This window comes from Equus przewalskii, chromosome 21 (assembly GCF_037783145.1).
Source record: "Equus przewalskii isolate Varuska chromosome 21, EquPr2, whole genome shotgun sequence".
Lineage (NCBI taxonomy): Eukaryota > Metazoa > Chordata > Mammalia > Perissodactyla > Equidae > Equus > Equus przewalskii.
Genome location: NC_091851.1, coordinates 26226806 through 26251741, shown reverse-complemented (window position 1 = coordinate 26251741; position 24936 = coordinate 26226806). Strand labels below are relative to the sequence as shown.

Below are 24936 nucleotides of genomic sequence, written 5' to 3'. Positions count from 1 at the left end.
TGATTTAAACTTGGAGAATCCCTGAGTTATAGAGAGAGAAGCAGGGGTAAAAAACAAACAAAAAACTTGTCTGCCTTCTCCATGTCCCTTGAGGAGACAGAGAAGGAAAGGAAGAAGAGTGGTGGTGGTCGGTGTAGTTTGTCTTTTAAATCTTACGGGAAAAGAGTATTTCATGGGTGGTGTTCTGCTTATTGGGAGCCTATGGAGAATTTCCTGATTGGCTTTTGTTGCTTGATCCAGCATCTGAGCTGCTCCAGAATGCCAAGGTAGGCAACAGGAGTGTAAGCATGGCTTTGGTTTGTTGAAAGAATGATCCTGCCACCCAGACACATTAGTGCTCTATTCTTCCTCCTCACAGCCTGGAACTGGGATTGAAGGCTAGTGCCTTTCCTTATTAGAGTTTTGGGAATGGAAGAGGGCAGTCTAACTCCTGAGCAGGAACAACTGATGAGTTTCAGCTCAACTGGCATGGAATTGGATCCCATTGGATCCAGGAGAAAAGATCTGTTCTTGGATTTATGAAGAGCAGAATTAGAATCTCTTGGGGCAGGAGAGAGGATACCATGAAAAACGAAGCACAAGTTACTCCCTGTTGGCAGAGAGTGGGATTCCCTATCAACAAGGGTATGTTGGTAAACTGGCTAGGTGGGGGAAGGAAAGCTCTGGTTTTTAGCATTTGCTCAATTTCTGTGGTTTAAAACTTACCAAATTCACTTACAAAATTTCTTAATATTTAACAATTATCTCTTGCAAACCATACAAGCCTGCTTTGGCACAGGGCTGTAAGCCCCCTTCAAGTGTTGTTTGTTGTTTTTATTTTATATTTTTTGGTGAGGAAGGTTGTCCCTGAGCTAACATCTGTGCCAGTCTTCCTCTGTTTTGTATGTGAGACACCACCACAGCATGGCCTGATGAGCGGTGCATAGGTCTGTACCTGAGATCCTAACCCGTGAACCCTGGGCTGCCAAAGTAGAGTGCACAAACTTAACCACTCCGCCACCAGGCTGGCCCCTCAAGTGTATTTTTGTTTCTGGGGTATTTTTTGGTAAAGAAGGTTGTCGCTCAGCTAACGTGTGTTGCCAATCTTCCTCTTTTGGCTTGGGGAAGATTGTCCCTGAGCTAACATCTGTTGCCAATCTTCCTCTTTTTGCTTGAGGAAGAGTGTCCCTGAGCTAACTTCTGTTGCCAATCTTCCTCTATTTTGTATGTGGGATGCTGGCACAGCATAGCTTGAGCGGTGTGTAGATCTGTGCCCAGGATCCAGGCCTGTGAACCCTGGGTCAGAGCACAGGAAGCAGAGCACATGAACTTAACTACTATGACACTGGGCTGGCCTCTCCTTCAAGTGTTTCAATTCCCATTGTATGCTCAGGTCTGTGCTGTGTGACATAGGAGATGATGAAGCAGTGTTTGTCCTAAAGAAGTTTGTTACTTCACTGACAGGCAATGAGTGAGAAACGTTGACGGAATACAGTTGTGGTATGGATTGAGTATAGTAGTTCAGAGTGAGAAGCTGTTGAGAGCTGGAGAGATCATGAGAAGAGAAGCATATGAGACCTAGGCTTGAAGGATAATAATAATAGCTAACACTTATTGGTAATAAGAGTACCAGACTGTACTAAGCACCTTGTGTACATTACTTATATAAATCTTCAGGAACAGATAATATATTCCACTGTACACCTGAGGAAACAGGCTTAGAATTTTGCCCCGGTTATATAGGTAAGACAGCATTCTGGTGGATGTGTAGTAGTATCTCATTGTGGCTTAGAAGGAGTAAGGCCAGTATTTGGAGCCTGGTCACTTCACTGCAGAACCCATATTCTTTTTTCTTTTATTTATTTATTTATTTATTTTGAGGAAGATTACCCCTGAGCTAACATCTGCTGCCAATCCTCCTCTTTGTGCTGAGGAAGACTGGTCCTGAGCTAACATCCATGCCCATCTTCCTCTACTTTGTATGTGGGACGCCTACCACAGCATAGCTTGCCAAGCAGTGCCACGTCCGCACCCGGGATTTGAACCGGGGAACCCAGGGCCGCCAAAGCGGAACATGCGCAAGTAACCGCTGTGCCACCGGGCTGGCCCCAGAACCTGTATTCTTGTCCACTATGTCAGATTGCTACTAAATAAAGAAGGAAGGTTCTTCCAGGAGAGAAGAAGGGTATAACTACAGTCCAAATGGAGTCGTAGACTAGGTGGGAGTCAAAATATTTGAGTTCTAGTCCTCATTTTGCTTAACCATGTATATAGCCTTAGCCAAATCACATCTTTCCTCTGCCTTGAATTGAGGGACTTGGATTAGATCATCACTCACTTCCTTTTTATTTCTGACATTTTGTGAATTTTAAGTTATAGAAATGAGAATGAGTATGGCTTCCTTAAGGAACAGTGGAGGAAAGTGCCCTGTCAAGATACGGGGCTTGGGGGCCAGCCTGGTGGGGCAGTGGTTAAGTGCACATGTTCCGCTTTGGTGGCCCAGGGTTCACCGGTTCAGATCCCGGGTGCGGACATGGCACCACTTGGCATGTCATGCTGTGGTGGGCGTCCCACATATAAAGTAGAGGAAGATGAGCACAGATGTTAGCTCAGGGCCAGTCTTCCTCAGCAAAAAGAGGATTGGCAGCAAATGTTAGCTCAGGACTAATCTTCCTAAAAAACAAAAAAGATATGGGGCTTGGAAAGCATTAAGGTTGGTGATGGGGGTAAGCAGAGGAAGTCAATCTGCAAGAGGGAGTAGCTGGAAATGACACTCCAAATGGTAGAAAACAAAGACAGAAAAGATTGGTTTACATACTCATTTGTGTCCGTTTGCAATTCCTAACTAACACCAAATGGAAAGGTAGAGGTAGTGGGGGCACGCAGAGATAACAAGCTAGTCTTGTGTTGCGTGTTCCTAGAAAGCTCACTTCTCCCTTGCTGGCTTCAGTAGCAAACCAGGGCTAGACCTGGGTCGTTTGTTAGGATCCTTGGATTATCACTACTTTCCTAGCATTAATTCAACAGGTATTTATAAGGCACCTGCTATGTGCAAGTCATTGGAATGGGACAGATCTGGTCCTTCCTCGTATTAAATTTATAGTCCAGTAAGGGAAATAGATAATAAGCAAGTAAATAAGGTACACATTTTGCTAGGTTTATGAGAAGCTGGGTTTTTTGGGTTGGGGTCAGGGAAGGTCTCTGACTTCAACATAGAGAACAGATTGGAGGGGACTGAGAGTGGAAATGGGGAGACCAGATAGGAGATTATTATAGACATCCAAGGAAGAAATGCTGGTTCAGAAGTGAGTGCGCAAAGACCTGGTAAGTATTAGCCAGGCCTCTCACACAAATAAATAAATAGAGAAAATTTCTGAGACTTCTCTTTTATTGACTCACTTAAAGTGATATTTAATATGGTTTTGTAAAATTCTAGTCCTATAAAGGAGGCTGAAAGTCCCATGAGATTAATAAATAATGGCACTAAATGAAAAGTAAATGAGTCTGATTTAAAGTATGTTCAAGAGATATAGGACAGAAAAGTTACAGGAACTAGAAGTTTTAGTTATGGAAGATTTCCAAACAGGCGAGCTTAGAGATAGATTTTTAAAGGAGATAAACAGGATTTGGGAGAGATTACTAATCCCATGTATAAGATAATTTGTTAAAGAGAATGTGACTCAAAGGATAGAAAACCACACATTATAAAGATTTGCTTATAAAAAGTTGCTAGTTCTAGGCAAAGGAGGCTGATCTATGAAAAAAACAAAACCTGTTGCACAGGAAGCTCTGACCTCTCAGAAGGGAATCTAGCCCCATATGCTACTGAGGTACATGTGGGCCCACAGCTTTCTGGTTGGGGTCTTAGTCTGATCAGAGAAGAAAGTGAAAAAGGATAGGATAGGACCAGCCGTGGGGAAAGTGGTGGAAATGGTAATAGACTAGAAAAGAATGCTCTAGTCTACCAGAAATTGGGGCCTAGCACAGGAAGAAGCTCCTGGCCCATTGTATGTGTCTGGCCCAGACCAAAAGCTTATCTTTATGGGATCTTTGAGAAGTCGTGGAGTGAGGAAAAAGGCAGCAGCTCCAGTTATTGCCTGTAATCTCACCATCATGGATAATTACTGCTAATGCTTTTGTAGTTCACAACAAATTCTTTATCAGGGATAAACCTGTAGTCCTCCATTTAATTTGTTCCTCAACATTTTATTATGAAAACTTGAAACATACAGAAAAGTTGAAAAAATTGTACAGTGAATACCCATATATCCACCATTTAGATTCTACAATTTAAAATCTGTATTTGTTTGGCCTCATATCTATCTGTTCAACAAACCATTTTATTTTTTGGTGCATTTCAAAGAAGTTGCAAGCACCAACACACTTCACCCATAAACATTTCAACATTCTTTAATTTGAGTTCAATATCTGTTTATGTGTTTTGGAGGGGGGAGTGAAGTTTACATACAGTAAGGTGTATATACCTCAAGTGTACCATTAGATGAAAATGACAAGTGCACCTGTGACTCATTCCTTTCAAGATAAAGAACTTTTCCATTCTCCATAGAGTTCTCTCCTGCCTCTTAATTAATACCTGCCCCTCCTTGGGGGACAGGAGAAGAACAACCACTATTCTGAATTTTTTTGGCATATGGTTTTGCCTGTCCTAAAGTTTTATAAATGTAATCTATGTATATATTTTGCTTCAGATTCATCCATGTTGCAGCTATTAATAGTTTGTTTCTTTTTGTTGCTAAGTAGTTTCTATTACATATATAAACATATGATTTGTTTATTCTCATTGATGGACACCCAGTCTGTTTCAAATTTTTGGCTATTATGAATAAAGTTGCTGTGAACATTCTTAATACAAACCTTCTTGTGGACATAATGTTTTCATTTCTTTTGGGTAAAAATCTAGGAGTGGAATTGCTCTTGAACTAGGTGTATGTTTAGTTTTCTTAAAAGCTGCCGGACTGTTTCTGAATTAGTACATTTAATAGTTTCACTAACAATGTATGAGAAACTGCCAGACCATTTCCACAGTGGTACATTTAATGCTTTCACTAGCAACGTATGAGAGTTCCACATCCTTGCCAACATTTGGCATTGTCGGTGTTTTTACTTTTTTAGCCATTGTGGTGGGTATGTAATAGTATCTCATTGTCATTTTAATTTGCATTTCCCTTATGACCAGTGCTGTTGATCACTTCTTCCTTTGCTTATTTCCAATTCATATATTTTTCTTTATGAAGTATCTGATCAAATTTTTTGCCCATTTTTTAATGGCTGTCATTTAATACTGAGTTTCAGGAGTCCTGCGCTTAAATTTTAAATTTTAGGACAGGGAAGATTTACTGCTGGGCATTAGTTGAAATGGTAAAGGCCTGAAGGTTTGAGTTGAGCAAATGCTTATGAGGTACCAACTATGTAGTAAGCATTAGTATTAGGGATACAGAAGTAATACCCAGCCCTGGTTCCGAAGAGCCCATAGATTATGAGGATAGGCAAAAGTCAAAAATTTGATGTAGTAGTTTCAATGTTAAGTCACTAAATATTTACTGAGTACCTGCTATAGGATGGGTACTGATGTAGGTACTGGAGATATAGAAATAGGCAAACCAGACTTGGTTCCTACTCTAATACAGCTTATTTTCTGGAGTGTATATTGGGGCAGACAGCGCAGAGTCCCTGAGATGGGGAATGAGATTGATGTTGTGTGTATGTGGATCAGAAATGAAACTTGGCCAGAACATTCTTGCATGGCTGATGATTAGCTAGGCAAGGTTCAGGTCTGGCAGGGCCTTATAGACCATGGTAAGAACTTTGGATTTTATTTTGAATGTTCTGGGGAGCCATTACAGAGTTTTTGTTTGTTTTGTTTTTTTATTCTATTCCAGAGTTTTAAGAAGAGAAATGGTATGATCTGGTGTCAGTTTGGTTAATAAACACAGAAGAGCGTGTGTGTGTGTGTGTGTGTGTGTGTGTGTGTGTGTGTGTGGTTACAGAAAGACCGATGGGGTTACCATTGCAGTCATCCAGAGGAGAGAGAAATTCTATCTGGGGAAGGTGGGCAAGGCTTCATAAAGGAATAATATAGCAGAACCTTGGCTGACAAGACATTTGCTAGGCAGGCAAGTCAGAATATCAGCGTGTGTGTGTGTTTGAGGAAACAGAAATAGCTTTGGATGACTAGTTGGGTAGGTGGTGGAATGGCAAGAGGTAGAGCAGACTGAGAAGACCTTAGAAGGTTGAATTAGGGGTGCAGGGTCACCATATCACACAACTGCTGAATTCTGTGTAAGTGTGCCCTCTGGAGTTGTACCACAAGGTGGCCCTGCTAGGGAGTTTGGCTCTGAACCTAGGGGTCATGGGCAGCCATTTAGGGCTTCTAGTTAGAGTAGAGACTCTCTGGAAGCTGACATCAAGGATGACTAGGTGAGGCAGTGCTAAGGAGGAGGAAAAACCAGGGAAGAAGCAAGAGACAGTGAGGCCTGAAGTTATGTAGGGGTTCTTGAGCTGGATGGAGGTAGAGACTTTGGGCTTAGAATGAATAATCAAGAAGACTTGAGTTGTGGATTGGGGGAAAAAAAGCTAATGAGGCCCTTTAAAAAATATAAAATAAACAGTATAAAATATTGAAACAATACAGAAGTGTATAGAGTATGTAAAATTCTCACCTTCATTCCACCCTGAGATGTAACTAAAAGTTGCATTTATTTGGTGTGTCTTCCATTTTTCCATGTGTATTTATTTTGTGTACCTATTCAAGTCTATTGTATATATACATACAGTTGAAGTTTAAAATGTAGTCATACTTGTCTTACCATTTTTTGCAACTTTATTTTCTTATATAATATCAATATAATATAGTTCTGCCTTAATTGTTTCTTACCTGCTACTCAGCATTCCATTGTTTGAATGTACCACAACTTACTTGGTCACTACCTTTACATAGACCTGTAAGCTGTCTCATATTTTCCACTGTTCTCAGCAATAGTGAAATGAGCATTCTTCTTCATTTGTCTCTATACTGTGCAAACACTACTTCAAAGAACATGTGAGGTGAGGAACATGGAGAGAGATTGTGACTTGCGGGAAGTTGTGGTCCTGCTCCCTTGGGAGTATGTGTTCTCCTCTGGATCTGTCCTTGGGGAACCTCCAAAGGGGTGATCAGACTGGTCAGAATTCTAAAAGCCACATTCTAGAGGCAACATTCAAAACTGGGTCTGTTTCTCCAGATTTTAGCTGGGAGTTTCATTACTTCCAGGTATCAGATGGGTTCTTGGAGGAAGATGGAATAAGGGTTTCCTGTGGAATTTTAAACAGGGGAAGAAATAAGACAAACATGTAGACGTGAGAATTTGACAGACTTGGTTGGGTTGGTTTGGCTAGGACTTTATGGAGCAGGACTTTCTAATGAGCGTATTATAACAGTGGTGGTTTGTTCCATCATTGGAGGGTGGAGGGTCAGTATGTGAAGCAATTTGAACTCTAAGAATCATTCCAACTTTGATTGCTAACAGCATTCCAGATGGAGACCATGAGGCACCAAGATGGGAACAACACTAACTGTGGGCTGGGTTGGGAGAAAGATTGACTGAGGGTCAGTTTAGGGGAGGCTGAGGCTGGAGGCATCCTGTGGTATAGTGCTGAGAAACTGGAAATGCTGAGTGAAGCTGGATGAGAGATCTGACTTTGTCCGCTCTCCTCGTGCAGATGGTCTGCAGGTGTATGGGTCAGGGTGCACAGGGACAGTGAGGGGTCTGAGGATAATTGTTACGGTGAATGTAGGAGGAGGGGTTACGTGGGAGTCATGGTGATCCATGCAAGAAGATAGTGTTTCCAGCAGAGGAAATAGATGAATTGGAGAAGCTTGGTGCTGCTTGATTGCCAGTCAGTTTGGAGATGGCTGGGCTGGGAGCTGAGGCTGGAGATGGCCTTATGCATTTCATTCAGCAAATATTTTATTGTTTCGGAGCTTGGGATAGAGCAATGAACAGAACAGACAAATATCCCTTCTCACATGGAGTTTACATTCTAGTGGGGAAGACCAATTATGTAAATATATGTAGTATATTAGATAGTGATAAATGCTAAATAGACAAAGCAGGAAAGGGGTATGTGATGTGTCAGTGGTAGTAGGGTTGAAATTTTAGAGTGGCTAGAATAGGAGAGCTTTTTCCTTCATAATGGAGATGATGATTTTGAGTAAAGACGTGGAGGGAGTCAGGAAACAGCAAGCAATGCGGATAATATGAGAGAAGAACATTCCAGCCTTTGAAGTAGAAACAGGCTTATTTGAGGAATGGCAAGCTAGCAGACCTGTGTGGCCAGGATGGAGTGAGCAAGAGAGAAGGTGTTAGATCAGGTTAGAGAGATCTGATCTTTCAAGACCTTGTAGGCCGTAGTAGGTTCTGGATTTTTTCTAAGCTGTGAGAAATCATTAGGGTTTGGGCAGAGGTGTGACATGACCTGACTCATGTTTTAACAGGAGCACCCTCATTGCTGTATTGAGAATAGCCTGTTGGTGTGAGGATGGGAGAGTGGAGGTGGGGATGACATAGGTTAAGGGAGACTGGTTAAAGAGGCTAATGAGATAAGCCTGGTGAGAAATGATGGCTTGGACTGGTAGTGGCGGTGAGAATAGTGAGGAGCTGGACATGAGCAGCTGATTAGAGACCAGTGGGGGGATCATAACTCTACCTCAAGATGCTTGGCCCCAGGGTTAGTGGGAAATCTTGGAGGAAGAGACTTTTTGGGTAGCAGTACCTGGATCATAGTTGTATTTGGGGCAGTGTTGGGATTGGAACTTATATTAGGTTGTCATCTGGGGCCAGTAAGGGGTTCAGAATGAGATTTATTGGTCTCTGAGAAGATCAGTGTTGGAGTCTGGGTCTAGGGAGCATTATTGGCATTAGGACCAAGTCAAAGTTGTTGATGGAGGCCAGTACACTTTTTCTGCATCTTCCCATCATACTCTTGGATCAGGGTTGGTTGTAACTACCATCTCCTGGTCCCATTGAGCTCACCCAAGGGGATTGGAAGAGTATGAAGGCTATAGGGCCTTTTCTTCCTTGGGTGTCATGGGGGTGGACTCAGGCTTAGCCCTGCCTGGATGAAGCCTGCTGGCCTTCCAAAGCTAGGACCTAGAGTCAGGGAACGGTGGAGAAGGGCCCTCGGTTTTTGACTCAGGTCATTTTTCTCCAGATGGCCCACTGCGTGACCTTGGTTCAGCTGTCCATTTCCTGTGATCACCTCATTGACAAGGATATCAGCTCCAAGTCTGACCCACTCTGTGTCCTTTTACAGGATGTTGGAGGGGGCAACTGGGCTGAGGTGAGAAGGACCATGGGGGTTAAGGTTGTGGAGGGAGGCTAAGACTGTTTTGGGGTAGAGGGTGTGTGACCGTGATGCTTATTGGCCTCTGCCTACAGCTTGGCCGGACTGAGCAAGTACGGAATTGTTCAAGCCCTGAGTTCTCCAAGACTCTGCAGCTTAAATACCACTTTGAAACAGTCCAGAAGCTCCGATTTGGCATCTATGACATAGACAACAAGACACCTGAGCTGGGGGATGATGACTTCCTAGGAGGGGCAGAGTGTTCCCTAGGACAGGTATGTAGGGCCAGGGATTACAGTCCTTCAGAAACAGGTTCAGTAAGAGCCCTGTCAGACAAGCCGGCCTGCCTGAAACTTGGAGGTGGGAGGCAAGCAGGACCTAACGCTGCCTGAGATCTTGACACCTCACCTTGCTCTGCCCTAGATTGTGTCCAGCCAGATACTAACTCTACCCTTGATGCTGAAGCCTGGAAAACCTGCTGGGCAGGGGACCATCACGGTAAGGAAGAACTCTGCAAGGGTTGGGGAGGGACTTACATCAATGAGGAGTTCATGAGGTGATACAGTCTCCTGCCTCTCCTACCTAGGTCTCAGCTCAGGAGTTGAAGGATAGCCGTGTAGTGACCATGGAGGTGGAGGCCAGAAACCTAGATAAGAAGGTGCTGCATGGAAGGAGGCCCTGGGGGTTCAAGAATTAAGGGGAAAGGGATGGTGTATTAGAGGGCAGGGATGGGGACAGAGGTCTAGCATAATGGTTGTCCCTCCCTAAGTCTTATAACTGGTGTCTTTGTGGCATTGACAGGACTTCCTGGGGAAATCGGATCCATTCTTGGAGTTCTTCCGCCAGGGTGATGGGAAATGGCATCTGGCATACAGATCTGAGGTGTGGGACCCTGGTGATTGGGGGGTGGCGTTGGGTAGGAGAGAATCTCCTGAGATTTGTGACTACCAAGGTTTATAACACAGAGAAAGAGACTACATACGGGTAGGAAGGAATGGCAGCTCCCTACTTGCCAGCTTAGAGCTCACTCAAGGCTTTGCCCTCCTCCTCCAGGTAATCAAGAACAACCTGAACCCTACATGGAAGCGCTTCTCTGTTCCCCTTCAGCGTTTCTGTGGAGGAGACCCCAGCACACCCATTCAGGTGAGGAGCTTGCTTCCTAGGAGAGTGGACTGAGCAGGGTCAGAGAGCCTGGGGAGGGATTTATTCTCACTTGCCACCTGCCTCCTGGTCTTTATGTATATACACACACACTTTCCCCCACCAGGTGCGATGCTCAGACTATGACAGTGATGGTTCACATGATCTCATTGGTACCTTCCAAACCAGCTTGGCCCAGCTGCAAACAGTCCCAGTGAGTGTTGGCCCTGCTCAGAGGTGTTGAGGTGGGCCTAGAGGGCTGTGGCCCTAGGGAGAGAGGGAGGGCAGAGCAGCTCCAGTCCTGACTCATGCTCTGGAAGTTTTACTACCATAATTTTTCTTTCCTCACCAGGCTGAGTTTGAATGCATCCACCCTGAGAAACAGCAGAAAAAGAAAAGCTACAAGAACTCTGGAACTATCTGTGTCAAGCTGTGCCAGGTGAGACAATAGCCCATGTGTACCAAGCTCTGACTCCTGAGCTCCATGGCCCCATCCCCTTCACCCCAGCCATGACCTGGTTTCATTTGCAGGTAGAAACTGAGTATTCATTCCTGGACTATGTGATGGGAGGCTGTCAAATCAACTTCACTGTAAGTTGCTTTATCATGGGCTAGAGAACAAATTTGGGGCTCAAGGTGGCCGTCAGCTCCTCTCTTCCCCTACTACCAGGTGGGCGTGGACTTCACAGGCTCCAATGGTGACCCCTCCTCACCCAACTCCTTGCACTACCTGAGCCCAACAGGGGTCAATGAGTACCTGACAGCATTGTGGAGTGTGGGCAGCGTGGTTCAGGACTATGACTCGTGAGTGACTTCTTCTCTTGCCCATCCCCACTCCATGCAGATGCTTCAGCCTCTGGGCTCACAGTTCCCTCACTGCCTCTTTTCCAACTCACTGTCTTCTCACAGGGACAAGCTGTTCCCAGCATTTGGATTTGGGGCCCAGGTACCCCCTGACTGGCAGGTGAGTGCTCTCTTCTATTCCCCTACTCTTGTTTTCAGTTTCAGGGTCCTGATTTAGGGGGATGTGGTAAACTTGCTGCCTGGCAACTAGCTTTATGGGGAGATTCAGGGATGCTTCCCTACAGGCATGTATAGAGCAAGTGCTAAGGACTAAATAGCTCCCATACCGTTGGTACATAGTGCCCTTTTTTGTAGCACAAAGGTGATCATGGAAGAACCTCACTTTCATTCTTGTCCTCAGGTCTCCCATGAATTTGCCTTGAACTTCAACCCCAATAATCCCTACTGTGCAGGTAAGTCCCCTCATCCTCCAATGAAAGGCAGATCTGTCTAACCTACAGGGCCAAGCCTGTGCAGTCAAGGAAGGTTGGGGTGGGGGAGCAGATACCTCACTCTGTTGTCCAAAGGAGTGGATTTTAGAGGTAGGCCTCTGGAATCAAATCTTCATCTTGCCACTTGCTAACTTTGTGACTTGGGGCCAGTTGCTTAGCTTCTGTGTACTTTGGGTTCATAATAAGGCTACATATTGTAGGATATTGAGTATTTTAGGTGAGGATCTGTGTAAAGTTTGAAGCAGTAAGCCTGGCACTTACTAAACTCTCTCTAAAAAATGGTAGTTGTTATGTTATCGTTATTATCTTTGGCTAGAAGCTCACAGGTACTTATTTGGGTATCAGTGGAAGCCTTGGTGCCTTCCTGCAGCTCTTTTGGGGCTGCTTTTTGCCCCTAGCTCTTTTGTCCAGAGAGGGCCAAACCTTGTGGCTCCCTAGCGCCCGAACTTGGGCAAGAAGCTGAAGTGGACATCTTGACCTAATTTGATCTGATCTGGGTTTTTATTTTTATTTTATTTTATTTTATTTTATTTTTATTTTTTTTGAGGAAGATTAGCCCTGAGCTAACTACTGCCAATCCTCCTCTTTTTGCTGAGGAAGACTGGCCCTGAGCTAACATCCATGCCCATCTTCCTCTACTTTATACGTGGGATGCCTACCACAGCGTGGCGTACCAAGCAGTGCCATGTCCACACTTGGGATCCGAACTGGCGAACCCTGGGCCACCGAGAAGCAGAACATGTGAACTTAACTGCTGCGCCACCAGGCCAGCCCCTGGGTTTTTATTTGACATGAGTTCAGGCTTAGAGAAAAGTTTTAAGAGTAGTTATAGGGGTTCAGATCATTGGAGCTCAAGGGTTAGGGCCTGGGTCACAGAGGCTGTTTTTTACCTTCACCTAGATTCCCCCCAAACATGAACATTTTACCACATTTGCTTTATCATTCTCTCTCTCTCAAGTTCTCTGTTTCTCTTCCTCCCTCTTCCTCTTCCTCTCTTTGTGTGTGTGTGTGTGTGTGTGTGTGTGTGTGTGTGTGTGTGTACACGTACATACACACACACACACATTTTTTTTTTTCTGAAATGTTTGAAAATTATATTGAATAAACCCTGCCCCAAGTTTGCCTCTATGGCCCCACCAACTTTGCACTCATCATCATCCACATGGCACTTTATCCCTAAATACTTCAATGTGTTTCCTAAAATTAAAGACATTCTGTTACATAACCACAGTACACTTCTCAAAATCAGGAAATTAACATCAATACAATACTATATCCAATCTATAGAATTTATTCAAATTTTGTCCATTGTTGTCTTTTACAGCAAAAGAAATTCTCCGATCACATATTGCTTTCAGTTGTCCTGTCTTCCAGAGTTCTTCATATCTTTTTTTAATTGAGATTATGATAGTTTACAGCCTTGTGAAATTTCAGTTGTACGTTGTTTGTCAGTCGTGTTGTAGGTGCACCACTTCACCCTTTGTGCCTACCCCCCACCCCCCCTTTCCCCTGGTAGCCACTAATCTGTTCTCTTTGTCTACATGTTTAACTTCCACATATGAGTGGAGTCATACAGAGATTGTCTTTCTCCATCTGGCTTATTTCACTTAACGTAATACCCTCAAGGTCCATCCATGTTGTTGTGAATGGGACGATTTTATCCTTTTCTATGGCTGAGTAGTATTCTACTGTGTATATATATACCATATCTTCTTTATCCAGTCATCAGTTGATGGGCCCTTAGGTTGCTTCCACATCTTGGCTATTGTAAATAATGCTGCAGTGAACATAAGGGTGCATGGGACTTTTGGAATTGCTGATTTCAAGTTCTTTGGACAGATACCCAGTAGTGGGATGGCTGGGTTATATGATATTTCTATTTTTAATTTTTTGAGAAATCTCCATGCTGTTTTCCATAGTGGCTGCAGCAGTTTGCATTCCCACCAGCAGTGTATAAGGGTTCATTTTTCTCCACAACCTCTCCAACATTTGTTACTTTTTGTTTTGATTATTTTTGCCATTCTAATGGGTATAAGGTGCTATCTTAGAGTAGTTTTGATTTGCATTTCCCTGATGATCAGTGATGATGAACATTTTTTCATGTGCCTGTTGGCCATCTGTATATCTTCTTTGGAGAAATGTCTGTTCATGTCCCCTGCCCATTTTTTCATTGGATTGTTTGATTTTTTGTTGTTGAGTTGTGTGAGTTCTTTATATAGTAGGGAGATTAACCCTTTGTTGGATATATGACTTGCAAATATTTTTTCCCAGTTGGTGGGTTGCTTTTTGTTTCAATCCTGTTTTCCCTTGCCTTGAAGAAGCTCTTTAGTCTGATGAAGTTCCTTTTGTTTATTCTTTCTATTGTTTCCCTTGTCTGAGAAGACATGGTGTCCGAAAAGATCCTTTTAATACTGATGTCAAAGAGTGTACTGCCTGTATTTTCTTCTAGAAGCCTTATGGTTTCAGGTCTTACCTTTAGCTCTTTGATCCATTTTGAGTTTATTTTGATGAACGGTGAAAAAGAATGGTCAATTTTCATTCTTTTACATGTGGCTGTCCAGTTTTCCCAGCACCATTTGTTGAAGAGACTTTCTTTTCTCTATGTCTTGTATGATATTGACCTTTTTTAAGATTACAGGTGAGATAATTTGTAGAATGTTTCTCAGTTTGGGTTTACCTGATATTTCCCCGTGATTAGATTCAGATTATGCAGTTGGGCAGGAATACCACAGAAGTGATACTGTGTATTCTTCTCAGTGCACTGTATCAGGAGGCACGTGATGTTGATTTATCCTATTATCAGTCATATTAACTTTGGTCAGTTGGTTAAGGTCGAGTCTGTCAGGTTTCTCCACTATGCAAGTACTGTTTTTCTCTTTGTAATTAATATTTTTGGGGAAGATATTTTGAAGCTGTATAAATATCCAATTATTCATTAACTTTTACCTTCTGGTTTTACCATCCATTGATAATCCTTGCCTGAATCAGTTATCTCTATGATAGTCAAATGATTTTGTCATTCCTCCTTCTACATTTATGAAGGAAGAGCTTTCCCTTCTCTCCCATTACTTAATAATTCTCTGGATTCTTATTTTATTAAATGGGTTATAATTTATTATTTTATTAAGTGTATTATAATCTGATGTTCAACTCTCCTAAATTTGTTCAGGGATTTCCCCCTAATCTGGGTTTTAACGCAAGCTGTGATTTAGGGCAAGTGCCCCTCTTCTCTTTGGCCGTAATTTCCTCATTTGTAGGATAAGGTTAAGTACCTTGGGTTACAGGGGTGATTGAATGAAATGCACCCAGGTTGCCAAATCTCCTCAGCCAGGACAGGGTGATGTCAGGACTGGTTCAACCCTGAGAGGCCCAGTATTTTAGTGTTTTTGCCCTCCTTCTCTAGGCATCCAGGGCATTGTGGATGCCTACCGCCAAGCCCTGCCCCAAGTTCGCCTCTATGGCCCCACCAACTTTGCACCCATCATCAACCATGTGGCCAGGTTTGCAGCCCAGGCTGCAAATCAGAGGACTGCCTCGGTGAGGGTCATGGGAGGTAGTGGTGGTGGTGGGATGGGTGGTCTTGGTCAAGGGCTCCCTTGAGGGCTATGTAACAAGCAACTTCTTATCAGTGTGGGAATGTGTGGCTGGGATGTTTAGAGGATCTGCCTCAGTATATGAATGGGCTTGCCCCCAGCAATACTTCGTGCTGTTGCTGCTGACCGACGGTGCTGTGACAGATGTCGAGGCCACATGTGAGGCTGTGGTTCGTGCCTCCCACCTGCCCATGTCAGTGATCATCGTGGGTGTGGGCGGTGCTGACTTTGAGGCCATGGAGCAGCTGGACGCTGATGGTGGACCCCTGCGTACACGCTCTGGGAAGGCATCTGCCCGTGACATAGTGCAGTTTGTGCCCTACCGCCGCTTCCAGAATGTGAGTTGGGGCAAGCTTGGGGGCAGACCAGATCTGGGAGTTTACCCTTCCACCTCTCCCTGATATGAGTGGGGATACTCACTCTTTTGTCTAAGTCTGGGGCAGAGTTTGGTGTTGAGTTTTGTATCCTTTCTTTGGTATGAAATGTAGACCTTGGGAACCTTTTATGGGCCACCACTGACCTTGCTTCTCTTTTCCTGGCAGGCCCCTCAGGAGGCATTGGCACAGACTGTGCTCGCAGAAGTACCTGCACAACTGGTCTCCTACTTCAAGGCCCAAGGTTGGGCCCCCCTCAAGCCACTTCCACCCCCAGCCAAGGGCCCTGCACAGTCCCCTCAGGCCTAGATTCCCTTGGAGGGTAAGCTGTGGCCAGTCCTCAGCCCTGTATCCCCAGTGGTCCCTATGGGCCCCCTGCACACACTCCCCACTGCCAGCACTTTATATTTTATACTTTTATACTTGTTCCTGCTATTTCTGCTCTTGATCCCATCTGCTTGCACCTGGAGCCCCTCATTCAATAAAGATCAATGAAGACTACTGCTTTGCCACTACTCTCTTTTTGGGTGGGAATCTGCCATTAGCCATGTTTCCTTCTCTTCTGTGGGCCTCAGTTTGTTGACCCTAAGGTTTGTTGAGTAAAGGTTGCCTCTGACACAATAGCCCCACTCAAAGAAATGGGGTATTCTTGGCCAGATATCTAGAAACACTGACTCTATTTTTGAAAATACAAAGATTAAGTGTAAGCCAAACACCCAGCCAGCCTGCCATGCTTCAGAGCAGAGCTGAGCTGGGAACAAAGAAGGTGGAAAGTGCTCGGGGAGGAATGAGTTTTAAGATGGAACAAGGGCTATGCTAGACTTCCTGGAGGAGCGAACAGTGGTGGTTCTAGTCCTAAAGATAGGCTGCAAGCCTGAATTTTGTAACAGCTAATTTTTTTCATACTAGAAAATTAATATGTATATTAACTGTAGAAAAAAAATTCAGAAAAAATAAATAGTGCCTATACTCCCACATCCCAATAAAATATTAGGTGCATATTTTTTAGTCCTTTATGCATATTTATAGTCTATACATAGTTTTTTATTTTACAAAAATATGATCATACATAATATTTTTAGCATGCTTTAAAGTGTTTTTAAAATGTATGCTAATTAGTACAAAATTATTTCAAATAAAATGTGGTATAAAATAGTTATGGAGCAAGTAAGGACCCCTGTCTTTCCTAGGTTTGACTTTTTTTTTTTTTTTTCTAAATAGAACATTATACATAATGTTTGTACCTTCTTTTTATTGTATTTTGGGTTACCCATTGGAACTTATTGCTGACCTAATTCTTTTTAATGCTTTTATATTTTGTGTATGAGTGCACTATAGCTTATTTAGCCAATCCCTTATTTAACGAGATTTGGGTCCCTTCCAGTTTTGTTCTATTACAGTGCTGTAATAAATATCCTTGTACATTTATCTGTGCATTTACAGAATGTTTCTGAAGGATTTGTTCCTACAAGTGGAAACGCTAGATCAAACAGTATGAATGTTTAAAATTTTAATAGATATTATAAATTGCCCTCCATAAGAACAGTTTCTTACTCCTTTTGTTAATGACTGGCAAAAAAGGGAAGAAAATCAATTTTTAGTTTGAATTTAATTATGAAGGCTAGGTATCATTTCATATGTTTATTTGTGAATTATGTTTCCTCTGAATAGCCTATTTATAAGTTTTTGTTGTTGTTATAGCCCTTATTCTGTTATTCAGTTATTAACGCTTTGTCACTTATACACATTGAAAATATTTCTTCCCAGGCTATTGTCTATTCATTTATAGTTATCTTTTGGTCTATAGAACTGTTTTGATATGGAAGTTTAAAATTTTTATGTATATTAATCTAGCTTGCTTTTTAAGAAATTATCCATATATTATTACTTTCTATGACATTAAACATTCCCTTATATTAGATTACCATTTCTATTGGCTGCATATTATTTTTGTAGCATAATGTATCTTCTTAAATACTATTTCCAGTTTTTCTTTATAAACAACAGTGTGATGAATATCCTTAAAATATTATCTTTGATTACATTTTTGATTATGTACCCTTTGGATCCATTCTTAGAAATGGAATTGCTCTGATTAAAGAGTATAAAGAATTTTTTTTTTTTCCTTTTTATCCCCAAAGCTCCCTGGTACATAGTTGTATATTTTTCGTTGTGGGTCCTTCTAGTTGTGGCATGTGGGATGGTGCCTCAGCGTGGTTTGATGAGCAGTGCCATGTCCACGCCCAGGATTCGAACCAATGAAACACTGGGCCGCCTGCAGTGGAGCACGCGAACTTAATCACTCAGTTAAGGGGCCAGCCCCAAGAGTATAAAGAATTTTAAGACTTTTGGTTCCTACTGTAAAACTGCCCTCCAGAATAGCTGTATTAGTTCATATTTCTAACCTTAGGCTTTGAGAGCACTCAGTAGACTCTTTTTCCTTTGTCTTCAAATTATAAAAGTAATACCCCCAAAATTTAAACAGATGGATACATGCTCCACTTCGACATATATTCGCGCATTCCACTTCCTGGAGGTGTAACCACTGTTAATAGTCTGTATATTCTTCCAAAACATGAACACACTGGCACAGCCAAGATGTTGCATGTTGTCTCTGCTCCTGTTGTCCCCCGTTCTACTCTCTGCCCACGTGGAACTCATTAATCCTTTGATGCCTGTTTCTTCCATCTTTTAGTTCTCCAATTCTACTTTTGACCCTTAGAGCGAAGAATTCTTGGATCAGTAAATGAATTGTCCTGTTTCCTGGAGCATCCTCTCTCCCCATCAGGCTCTTTGAAGGCAGGGACTGGTGAACACTAGACCATCTGTACTGTGCCTAGGATAGAGTCGGCCACTCAGGTTTCAGTAAAGACAACCTGAGTAGGGGCTACCAGGCCTGCATCAACTCTGACTCACATGTTCCTAGAAGTCCTCAAATCTCCTTAGTTTTTGAGTGTTTGAAGAAAAAGGGACTCCTAGCCCAAGTTGGGGGATTTTCCCAGAGGTTGGGGGTGGGAATTGAGGTGCACAAACCTGGCTTCAGGCTGACTGGCAACTCTACAGTTAAAGAGGGTGGCCTCTGGAGGAAGGTTTGCTTGGGTCCTGCTGTGCCGCTGCTTTCATTAGCTGTGTGATGTTGAGCAAGTTTCCTGATTTGAGTGTTGTGAGGATTGATTAGGTAATGTGTATAATCTCCAGAGCACCATTTCTTGCACATGGTAAGCTCTCCATTAACATGAGCTGCTGCTACTATATTGATCTGGACTTCTCCAAGAAAAGAGGGCACATTGGGAGGTAGACTTCCACCACACTTATACACCAAAGGCAACCAGAGCCCCCCAGCAGACCCCCAGCACAGTTCCAGCTTATTTTAGCACAGATCTCCACTCTACTCCAACCATCAGCATGTTTAATGAGGCCCTCCTGTGGCACTCTCCCCTGCCCCTTCTGAGGTTCTCATGCCATGGGCTCGGACTCGATACAAGCAGGTGAAACGGGGGTGGCCCCAGTTGCTTAGAATCTGGATCTTCACCTTGGGAAAGGCAGCTGGGGGGTCATTCTGGGGAGACAAATGGATCATGCCAGGGCCTGCTCTCCCAAGGGCTGTCTTCCTCCCCAATCTTCCCTCACTGTCCCACTTCCTTAGCACCCTCACCCCCAGAGACAAACACACCTGTAGGTGAAAAGTCTGAATCTCAGATTTCTCCACATCAAAGGTGAATTTCCCCAAGAACACTTCAGTCTCATCATCAACCTGGAGGCCCTGGTAGGTGAAGAGTGAGTGCAGGAACAGTGAGGCACAGGTGGAGCGGAGAGAAAGCAACTTTGTTGAGGACCTACTATGTGTTCAATAGCTGTATGCATGCTTTCATTTATTTTTTGGTGTTAGGATATTGTAGTGTGAAATGTAGGCTCAAAGAAGCCAGGTTGAGAATTTTAATCTGGCTGTTAGCTGTGTGACCTTGGGCAAGTAACGTCCCCTTTGTGAGCATTACTTTCCTCATCTTGAAAGGAGAGTTAATAGCACTTCATAGGTTGTGTGGATGCAAGGAGATAATCCATATAAAGTACTTGGCACAGGTAAGAGCTCAGTAAGCCATAACTAATATTTGGATACAGTTAACAATTATTTATAACCTATAGCAGCCCTGAGAGGCAAGTGGTCGCATCTCCATTTTGTAGATGAGCAAGTGAAGACTCAGTGGCACCAGTTTTCATGACTACCTGCTTCTTATAGGCAAAATCCCCTACCCCCTTGGGCCTCAGCCCCACTCACATAGACTGCGAAGTCACGGGGAGCACTGTTGGCTCCACTGGTGTGGGCCACGCTGGGCGGTGGATGCTGCAGGGTGATGTCACTCAGTTGCACACGACTGGGCAGTCGGATCACCACTTGGCCCTGGTCGCCCTCAAAGGCCCAGCAATTCCCAGGGAACACATCTGGCTGCAGGCGAGCAGGGCAGATAGAGACCATCAGAACTGGTGGACCAAGCCGCGGCAGCCCTTTCTCAGCCTGGGCATTGGTTCAGGTAGGTCTCGCCCTCACCTCCACCCCAGTCATCGGTCCCACTCAGTCCTCCACCCCCAGCCCGGGTCCCTGCCCAGCCAGATTCCACCAGGGCCCCAGTCCCTAGCACTGCTAGGTCTCTCAGTTTAACACCGTCCTCGGCCTCACCTGGAGCCCCACCCCAGCAAAGCCAGGCCCCGCCTCCAGCCCGGCAGGTCCTCGGCGTAGCAGGGCCCCACCTAGCGCCACGCCCTCAGCTCTGCCAGGCCCCACCTCCAAGGAGCTGTTGGGTCCTTTCCCCCAGCGTCCGCCCCTAGTCCCGTTCCGGGATCTGGGTTCCAGGCCCACCTCCAGGATAACCGTGGGCGGCCGCGCGTAGTTCCAGAAGCTGAAGCGATTCCAGAAGTAGGCAGTGTTCGCGTCTCCGTAGTCATGGGATGTCTTCTCTAGGTCGATGGAGGCTCCTGGAGCAGGGAGAAAAAAACACTCAGGGGCCTGACCCTCAGCTGGAGAAGGGTCTCTTGGAGGTCAGTCTTCTTGCGCTGGGCATGTGCATAGGTCTGTCTGTGTCAATGTCTCCGTCTCTTTCCATGTCTCTGAATCTCACTCTCTTGGTGTCTCTGGGTCTTACCCACAGAGCTCAGCGCATAGTCAGGTTTCCGCACAAAGTCCTCATTTAGCCTCTGGAATACGAGCTTGGCCACTCTCTGAAAAGAGAGAGGGCGAGGCTTGGAGGGGCAGGGCTTGCGGGAGGATTTTATAGGGAGGCAAAGTTCTCTGGGAACTAGGTTCTCTGCGATGGGCCCCAGGTTGTGGGACCCAGGAGAAGTCCCTAAGTCAGGGCTCTAGGGCAGGGCTTTAAGGCTCAGGACACAGGGAGCTGGCCTCCTCAAGGTGTTTCCACCGTGGCCGGGGACTGTGGAGTGGGCGGAGCCACTAGGGTCAGGCTCCTGGGGCTTGGCTTCCGAACCCCCATGGGGCCCAAATCTGAGAGCAGGTTGAGGCTGCCGGCTTACCTCGCTGTTGGCTGCTCGAACGCTAGACACCTCCTTGTAGAGTTTATCCAGCTCAGCCTGGAGCTGCTGCAGCTGCTGCCCCTGGGAGCGCACGCGCTCGTGGTACTCACTGCAGGTGGGAGTTCGGCACGGTGTAGTTGGCCGTCGCCCCCTGCCACTCCCCCGTCCCTCTGGACACTTCCTGTGAGCACCATTGAGCCCTCCAATTCCCCACCCAGGTGCCCTCTTTCACCTTAGAGTCAGCATCTCCTTAGGTTCCTGTTGGAGGGAGGGACAAAATGTAGCACTGCTCAGCTCTCACCTACCCAGAGCAGCCACACTCAAAGGGTCTTCTTTTTGAGGAGTGTCCCCCCTTCCCTGACCTTCCAGGACCACTCAGAGACCCTCAAGCACCTCTGGGCACAATCCCTCAGAAATCTTCTGTTTATATCCCGCCTTTCCTTAGGATTATAGCCTCCAGCACTACCACCCTCCCAGCAGCCCAGGGGCACCCCACAGGTTCATAACCTGCCAACCATCACCCAGGAACACAGTCTCCCAGACTCACATTCTCCGCAAGAGGGATCAGGTACAGGAGTCCCCACCAGAGTGCTGGAGAAAGACGGGGGTGGTTTCAGGGGAAAGGAAGGGAGAAGGTTTCCCTGGCATAAAGGGACAGTGAAGAGAGAAGAGGCTTGAGAGGATTGAGTCTGAGGGGGGACTAGAGGGCCCTGAAGGGGTCTGTGAGGAGCTGAAGAGGCTGAGTTGGATTTAGGAGAAATGTGCTGGGTTTGGCTCCAAAGCTTCCAGGGCTGGGACCCCAGGGAATTCACCACCCCCTCACCTGCCAGAAAGAGGCTCAGTAGTGACACAGCCGTGAGCAGGAAGCGGATGGAACAGACTTCTCTGAAGAACCAGAGGGAGGCTGAGGCCCCGAGACCCTAGTGAACCCTGCAGCCCCCACCCACCTGAGGGTCCTAGATCCAGCTCCTGTGAACATGACTCAGGCAGGTCTGAATCCACTCAAGCTTCAGCCGGGTCCAGCACCACCCCCCCTCCTGCCCCACCGCCTCCAAAGAGCAGCCCATGGAACTCCCCATTCCCTCCCTCTGACCTGTACACGCTGACCAGCATGTCTCCTACCAGGGATAACAACACGCTCAGCACCTGGAAGAGTAGGTCTGAGGAGAGGAGAGGGATCTCAGAGAACGACTACGGCTTAGAAAGAGGGAGAGACGAAGAGGGGCTCAGAAGGTGTGGTGGTCGAGGTTCACAAGGGGCTCAGGAAGGAGCCTTAGGGAAGGCCCTAGGGCTCAGGAAGAGAGGGGTGGGCTACGAGAATTGGATGGGGGCAAGGACAATGAGTTGAGGTTTAGAGGACTTGGATCAAGTTCAGGGAAGGAGCTGGAGACTCCAACATGGGCCAGGGGCTCAAAGATGAGAACTGGAGTTCGGAGAGGGGAGCTGGAGGGTCAGAAGGGATCCGGGCTGTCCTGGCCCGTACTCAGGAAGCTCCTGGACACTCGCGGAGGAGGCATCTCCTGCCTCAAATCCAGGGTCGAGAGAAGGTCGAGCTGCTCCTCAGAGACTATGGGAGAGCCAGCCAGTTCTGCAGGAGCCCAGGGGTTCCACTGGGGCCTTACGCGTCGCAGGCCCACTCTTTCCCCCGGACCTGGCTGCAGGCTTCCCAGCCCAGAAGCAGGGAAGCCTCTCACAGGCTTTGGCCAGGTCCCATGCCCTTAGGTCTCCCTCAGCACTCTGAGGCCCCACCCCTCAGGGATGCTCAGTTATGACATTGGTCCTACCGCCAAGAGGAGGTCCCGCCCCCAGCCATAAGTCTTGGGGCGGCCTCAGTTCCCTGGTAGCCACTCATGCCATCACCCAGGCCGCGCGTCCTCGCTGGTGCCTATTCTCAGGATTTTCCCCGCCCCTTCCCAGGACTGTCCATCACACCGAGACCCCGCCCCTCTAGGCATCTTATTTTGTGCTTCTCCTCTTTGGCCTACAGGCCCCACCCCTTGGGAGGTGCCCAGATCCAGTTTTATCGCGGTTCCGCGCCAAGCCCCGCCCGAGGCCCCGCCCCCTCCCTCAACTCACCCGGGGTCGACCCCGCCCGCACCCGAGGCCCCGCCCCTCACGGTTGCCGCGCCACAGGCGGTCCGCCCGGTGTGGCTCCGGGGCGCCGGCTTCTGCCGAGAGCTTCCAGCCCGTGCGGTTCCTCCGGGCACTCCTGCGCTCAAGGCAGGCTCACCGCAGCTCGAGCCCCGGGCTCTTCTGCCCTCAGGCTCGCCGGGCCCCAGCCCAGCTGACCGGTGCCCGCTGCTTTCTCCCGAGGTGACGCTCACTGAGCTGTTGCTGTTGTCGCTGTAACAGTTGGGAGTGCTCTTGTGTGGGGACGCGGCCGAGCCCGGGCGGGGGCTCCGCCGCATCCTGACCCCGGGCCGCCCCCTCACGGACGCCAAAGTTGCCGCCGAAGCCGCCAAGGCCCTCGGCCCTCCCTCTGCCGGTGCGCGCCGCCGGCACCCTGAGTGCAGCCCGCGGGCCCAGCGGCCCGACACAGCCCTCTCTCCGGTATCTGGGCCCGCTGCTGACGTCATAGAGGAGACCATGGTCCCCGCAGAACGCCCTGACGGGGCGTCACAGAGCTAGTCGTGACGTCACTGGGAGCCATGGCAGTCAGTCTCTCCTTTCCCATGTTAAAGCAAGCAATGATATCAAGCGCTTCCCAGAATACCCTGTCTAAAATTGCACTCGGCTAAAAGAATTTTTATCCCTCTTCCTGCTTTGTTTTTCTTCTCAGCACTTACCACTAACATGCTATACATTTTACTTATTTCTTCGTTGCCTGTCACCCCCCACTAGAACGTAAACTTTATGAAGGCAGAGGTATTTTTTTGTTCACTACCGTGCCCTACAGCACCTAGATAGGCCTAGCATATAGTAGGTGCTCAGATATTTGTGAGTGACTAAATGTTAAGAAGCAGAGGCCCGCCCCTGTGGCAGAGTGATCAGGCTCGCGCGCTCAGCTTCCGCGGCCCAGGGTTTCCTCGGTTGGGATCCTGGGCGCGGACATGGCACCGCTCATCAAGCCATGCTGAGGCGGTGTCCCACATGCCACAACTAGAAGGACCCGCAACTAAAATATACAACTATGTACCTGGGAGGTTGGGGGAAAAAAAGCAGGAAAAAAAAAAAAAAGGAAGGGGCACGGAGTCACCCAGGGCACTTCTAAGTAAACATTTAGTCTCTTTTGCTCTACAAACCCTTCAGGCCCAGCCTCTCATCCTAGTCATCAAGCCAGAGAATTCTGACCTCAGATCTGAGGGTCCCTCTCCCAGACTCATATTCACCAGGGATCTATGGGGTGAGAAATCAGTACCCATCAATCACCATGCCCATACTCAGACCAACCATCTGAGTCACTGAGAACAGAATGAGGAATCACAGATAGTCACAGCCAAGAGTTCAGCGGTTCTCAGACTCTTGCTGTGCAACAGAATACCAGTGCAGTTTATAGAAATGCAGGTTCCCAGGCACACCTTGAGATTCTACTTCAGTATTTCTGTGGTGGGGGCAGGAATGTTCATTTTTAACAACCACATGTGTGATCCTGATTAAAGACCACACTTTGAAAAGGAGTGCAGTGCATCCTGTGCACATTACACAGCTAGGCAAACAGGTCCAGAAAGGGGAAAGGACTTTCTCAAGACC

At 46.3% G+C, this 24936-nt stretch overlaps 2 protein-coding genes across 11 annotated transcripts in view; one reads left to right on the top strand and one right to left on the bottom strand.

The window, feature by feature from the left end:
* Positions 1 to 16224, top strand: part of CPNE1 (copine 1) — a 36993-nt gene extending 20769 nt beyond the window's left edge. For all 7 annotated transcript variants that reach the window (XM_008525487.2, XM_070589164.1, XM_070589163.1 and 4 more), the window contains 15 exons: positions 9190 to 9318; positions 9417 to 9596; positions 9745 to 9819; positions 9908 to 9979; positions 10123 to 10203; positions 10375 to 10464; positions 10589 to 10675; positions 10814 to 10900; positions 10993 to 11052; positions 11132 to 11265; positions 11371 to 11425; positions 11666 to 11717; positions 15160 to 15293; positions 15451 to 15687; positions 15892 to 16224. In XM_008525487.2, the coding sequence (XP_008523709.1) occupies positions 9190 to 9318; positions 9417 to 9596; positions 9745 to 9819; positions 9908 to 9979; positions 10123 to 10203; positions 10375 to 10464; positions 10589 to 10675; positions 10814 to 10900; positions 10993 to 11052; positions 11132 to 11265; positions 11371 to 11425; positions 11666 to 11717; positions 15160 to 15293; positions 15451 to 15687; positions 15892 to 16032 (1614 nt within the window). In that variant the 3' untranslated portion in view covers positions 16033 to 16224. The remainder of the gene's footprint in view (positions 1 to 9189; positions 9319 to 9416; positions 9597 to 9744; positions 9820 to 9907; positions 9980 to 10122; positions 10204 to 10374; positions 10465 to 10588; positions 10676 to 10813; positions 10901 to 10992; positions 11053 to 11131; positions 11266 to 11370; positions 11426 to 11665; positions 11718 to 15159; positions 15294 to 15450; positions 15688 to 15891) is intronic.
* A 2891-nt stretch (positions 16225 to 19115) lies between these two features.
* On the bottom strand, positions 19116 to 23975 carry SPAG4 (sperm associated antigen 4). 4 transcript variants are annotated; one of them, XM_008525477.2, is made up of 12 exons: positions 23345 to 23975; positions 22730 to 22834; positions 22340 to 22406; positions 22070 to 22131; positions 21794 to 21837; positions 21479 to 21504; positions 21247 to 21355; positions 20862 to 20937; positions 20579 to 20694; positions 20000 to 20167; positions 19397 to 19486; positions 19116 to 19282 (listed from the first exon to the last, which is right to left on the bottom strand). In XM_008525477.2, the coding sequence occupies exons 1-12, from the start codon at positions 23832 to 23834 to the stop codon at positions 19133 to 19135; spliced, it is 1503 nt and encodes a 500-aa protein (XP_008523699.2). In that variant the 5' UTR covers positions 23835 to 23975; the 3' UTR covers positions 19116 to 19132. The 4 variants fall into 4 exon arrangements, with proteins under 4 accessions (XP_008523699.2, XP_008523700.2, XP_070445266.1 ...); XM_008525478.2 differs by having other exon boundaries at positions 22730 to 22813; XM_070589165.1 differs by having other exon boundaries at positions 23477 to 23829.
* Between the last annotated feature and the right edge of the window lie 961 nt (positions 23976 to 24936).

Bases quoted from the DNA above. Each gene is read 5' to 3' on its own strand.
- SPAG4 (XM_008525477.2), bottom strand. From the start codon at position 23,834: ATGGTCTCCTCTATGACGTCAGCAGCGGGCCCAGATACCGGAGAGAGG. The intron at 21,838-22,069 runs GTGAGGGGGTGG...GTCTTTCTCCAG, and splicing joins ACTGAGCCTCTTTCTGGCAG to CACTCTGGTGGGGACTCCTG. The intron at 21,505-21,793 runs GTGAGTCTGGGA...TCCCTCCAACAG, and splicing joins TGATCCCTCTTGCGGAGAAT to GAACCTAAGGAGATGCTGAC.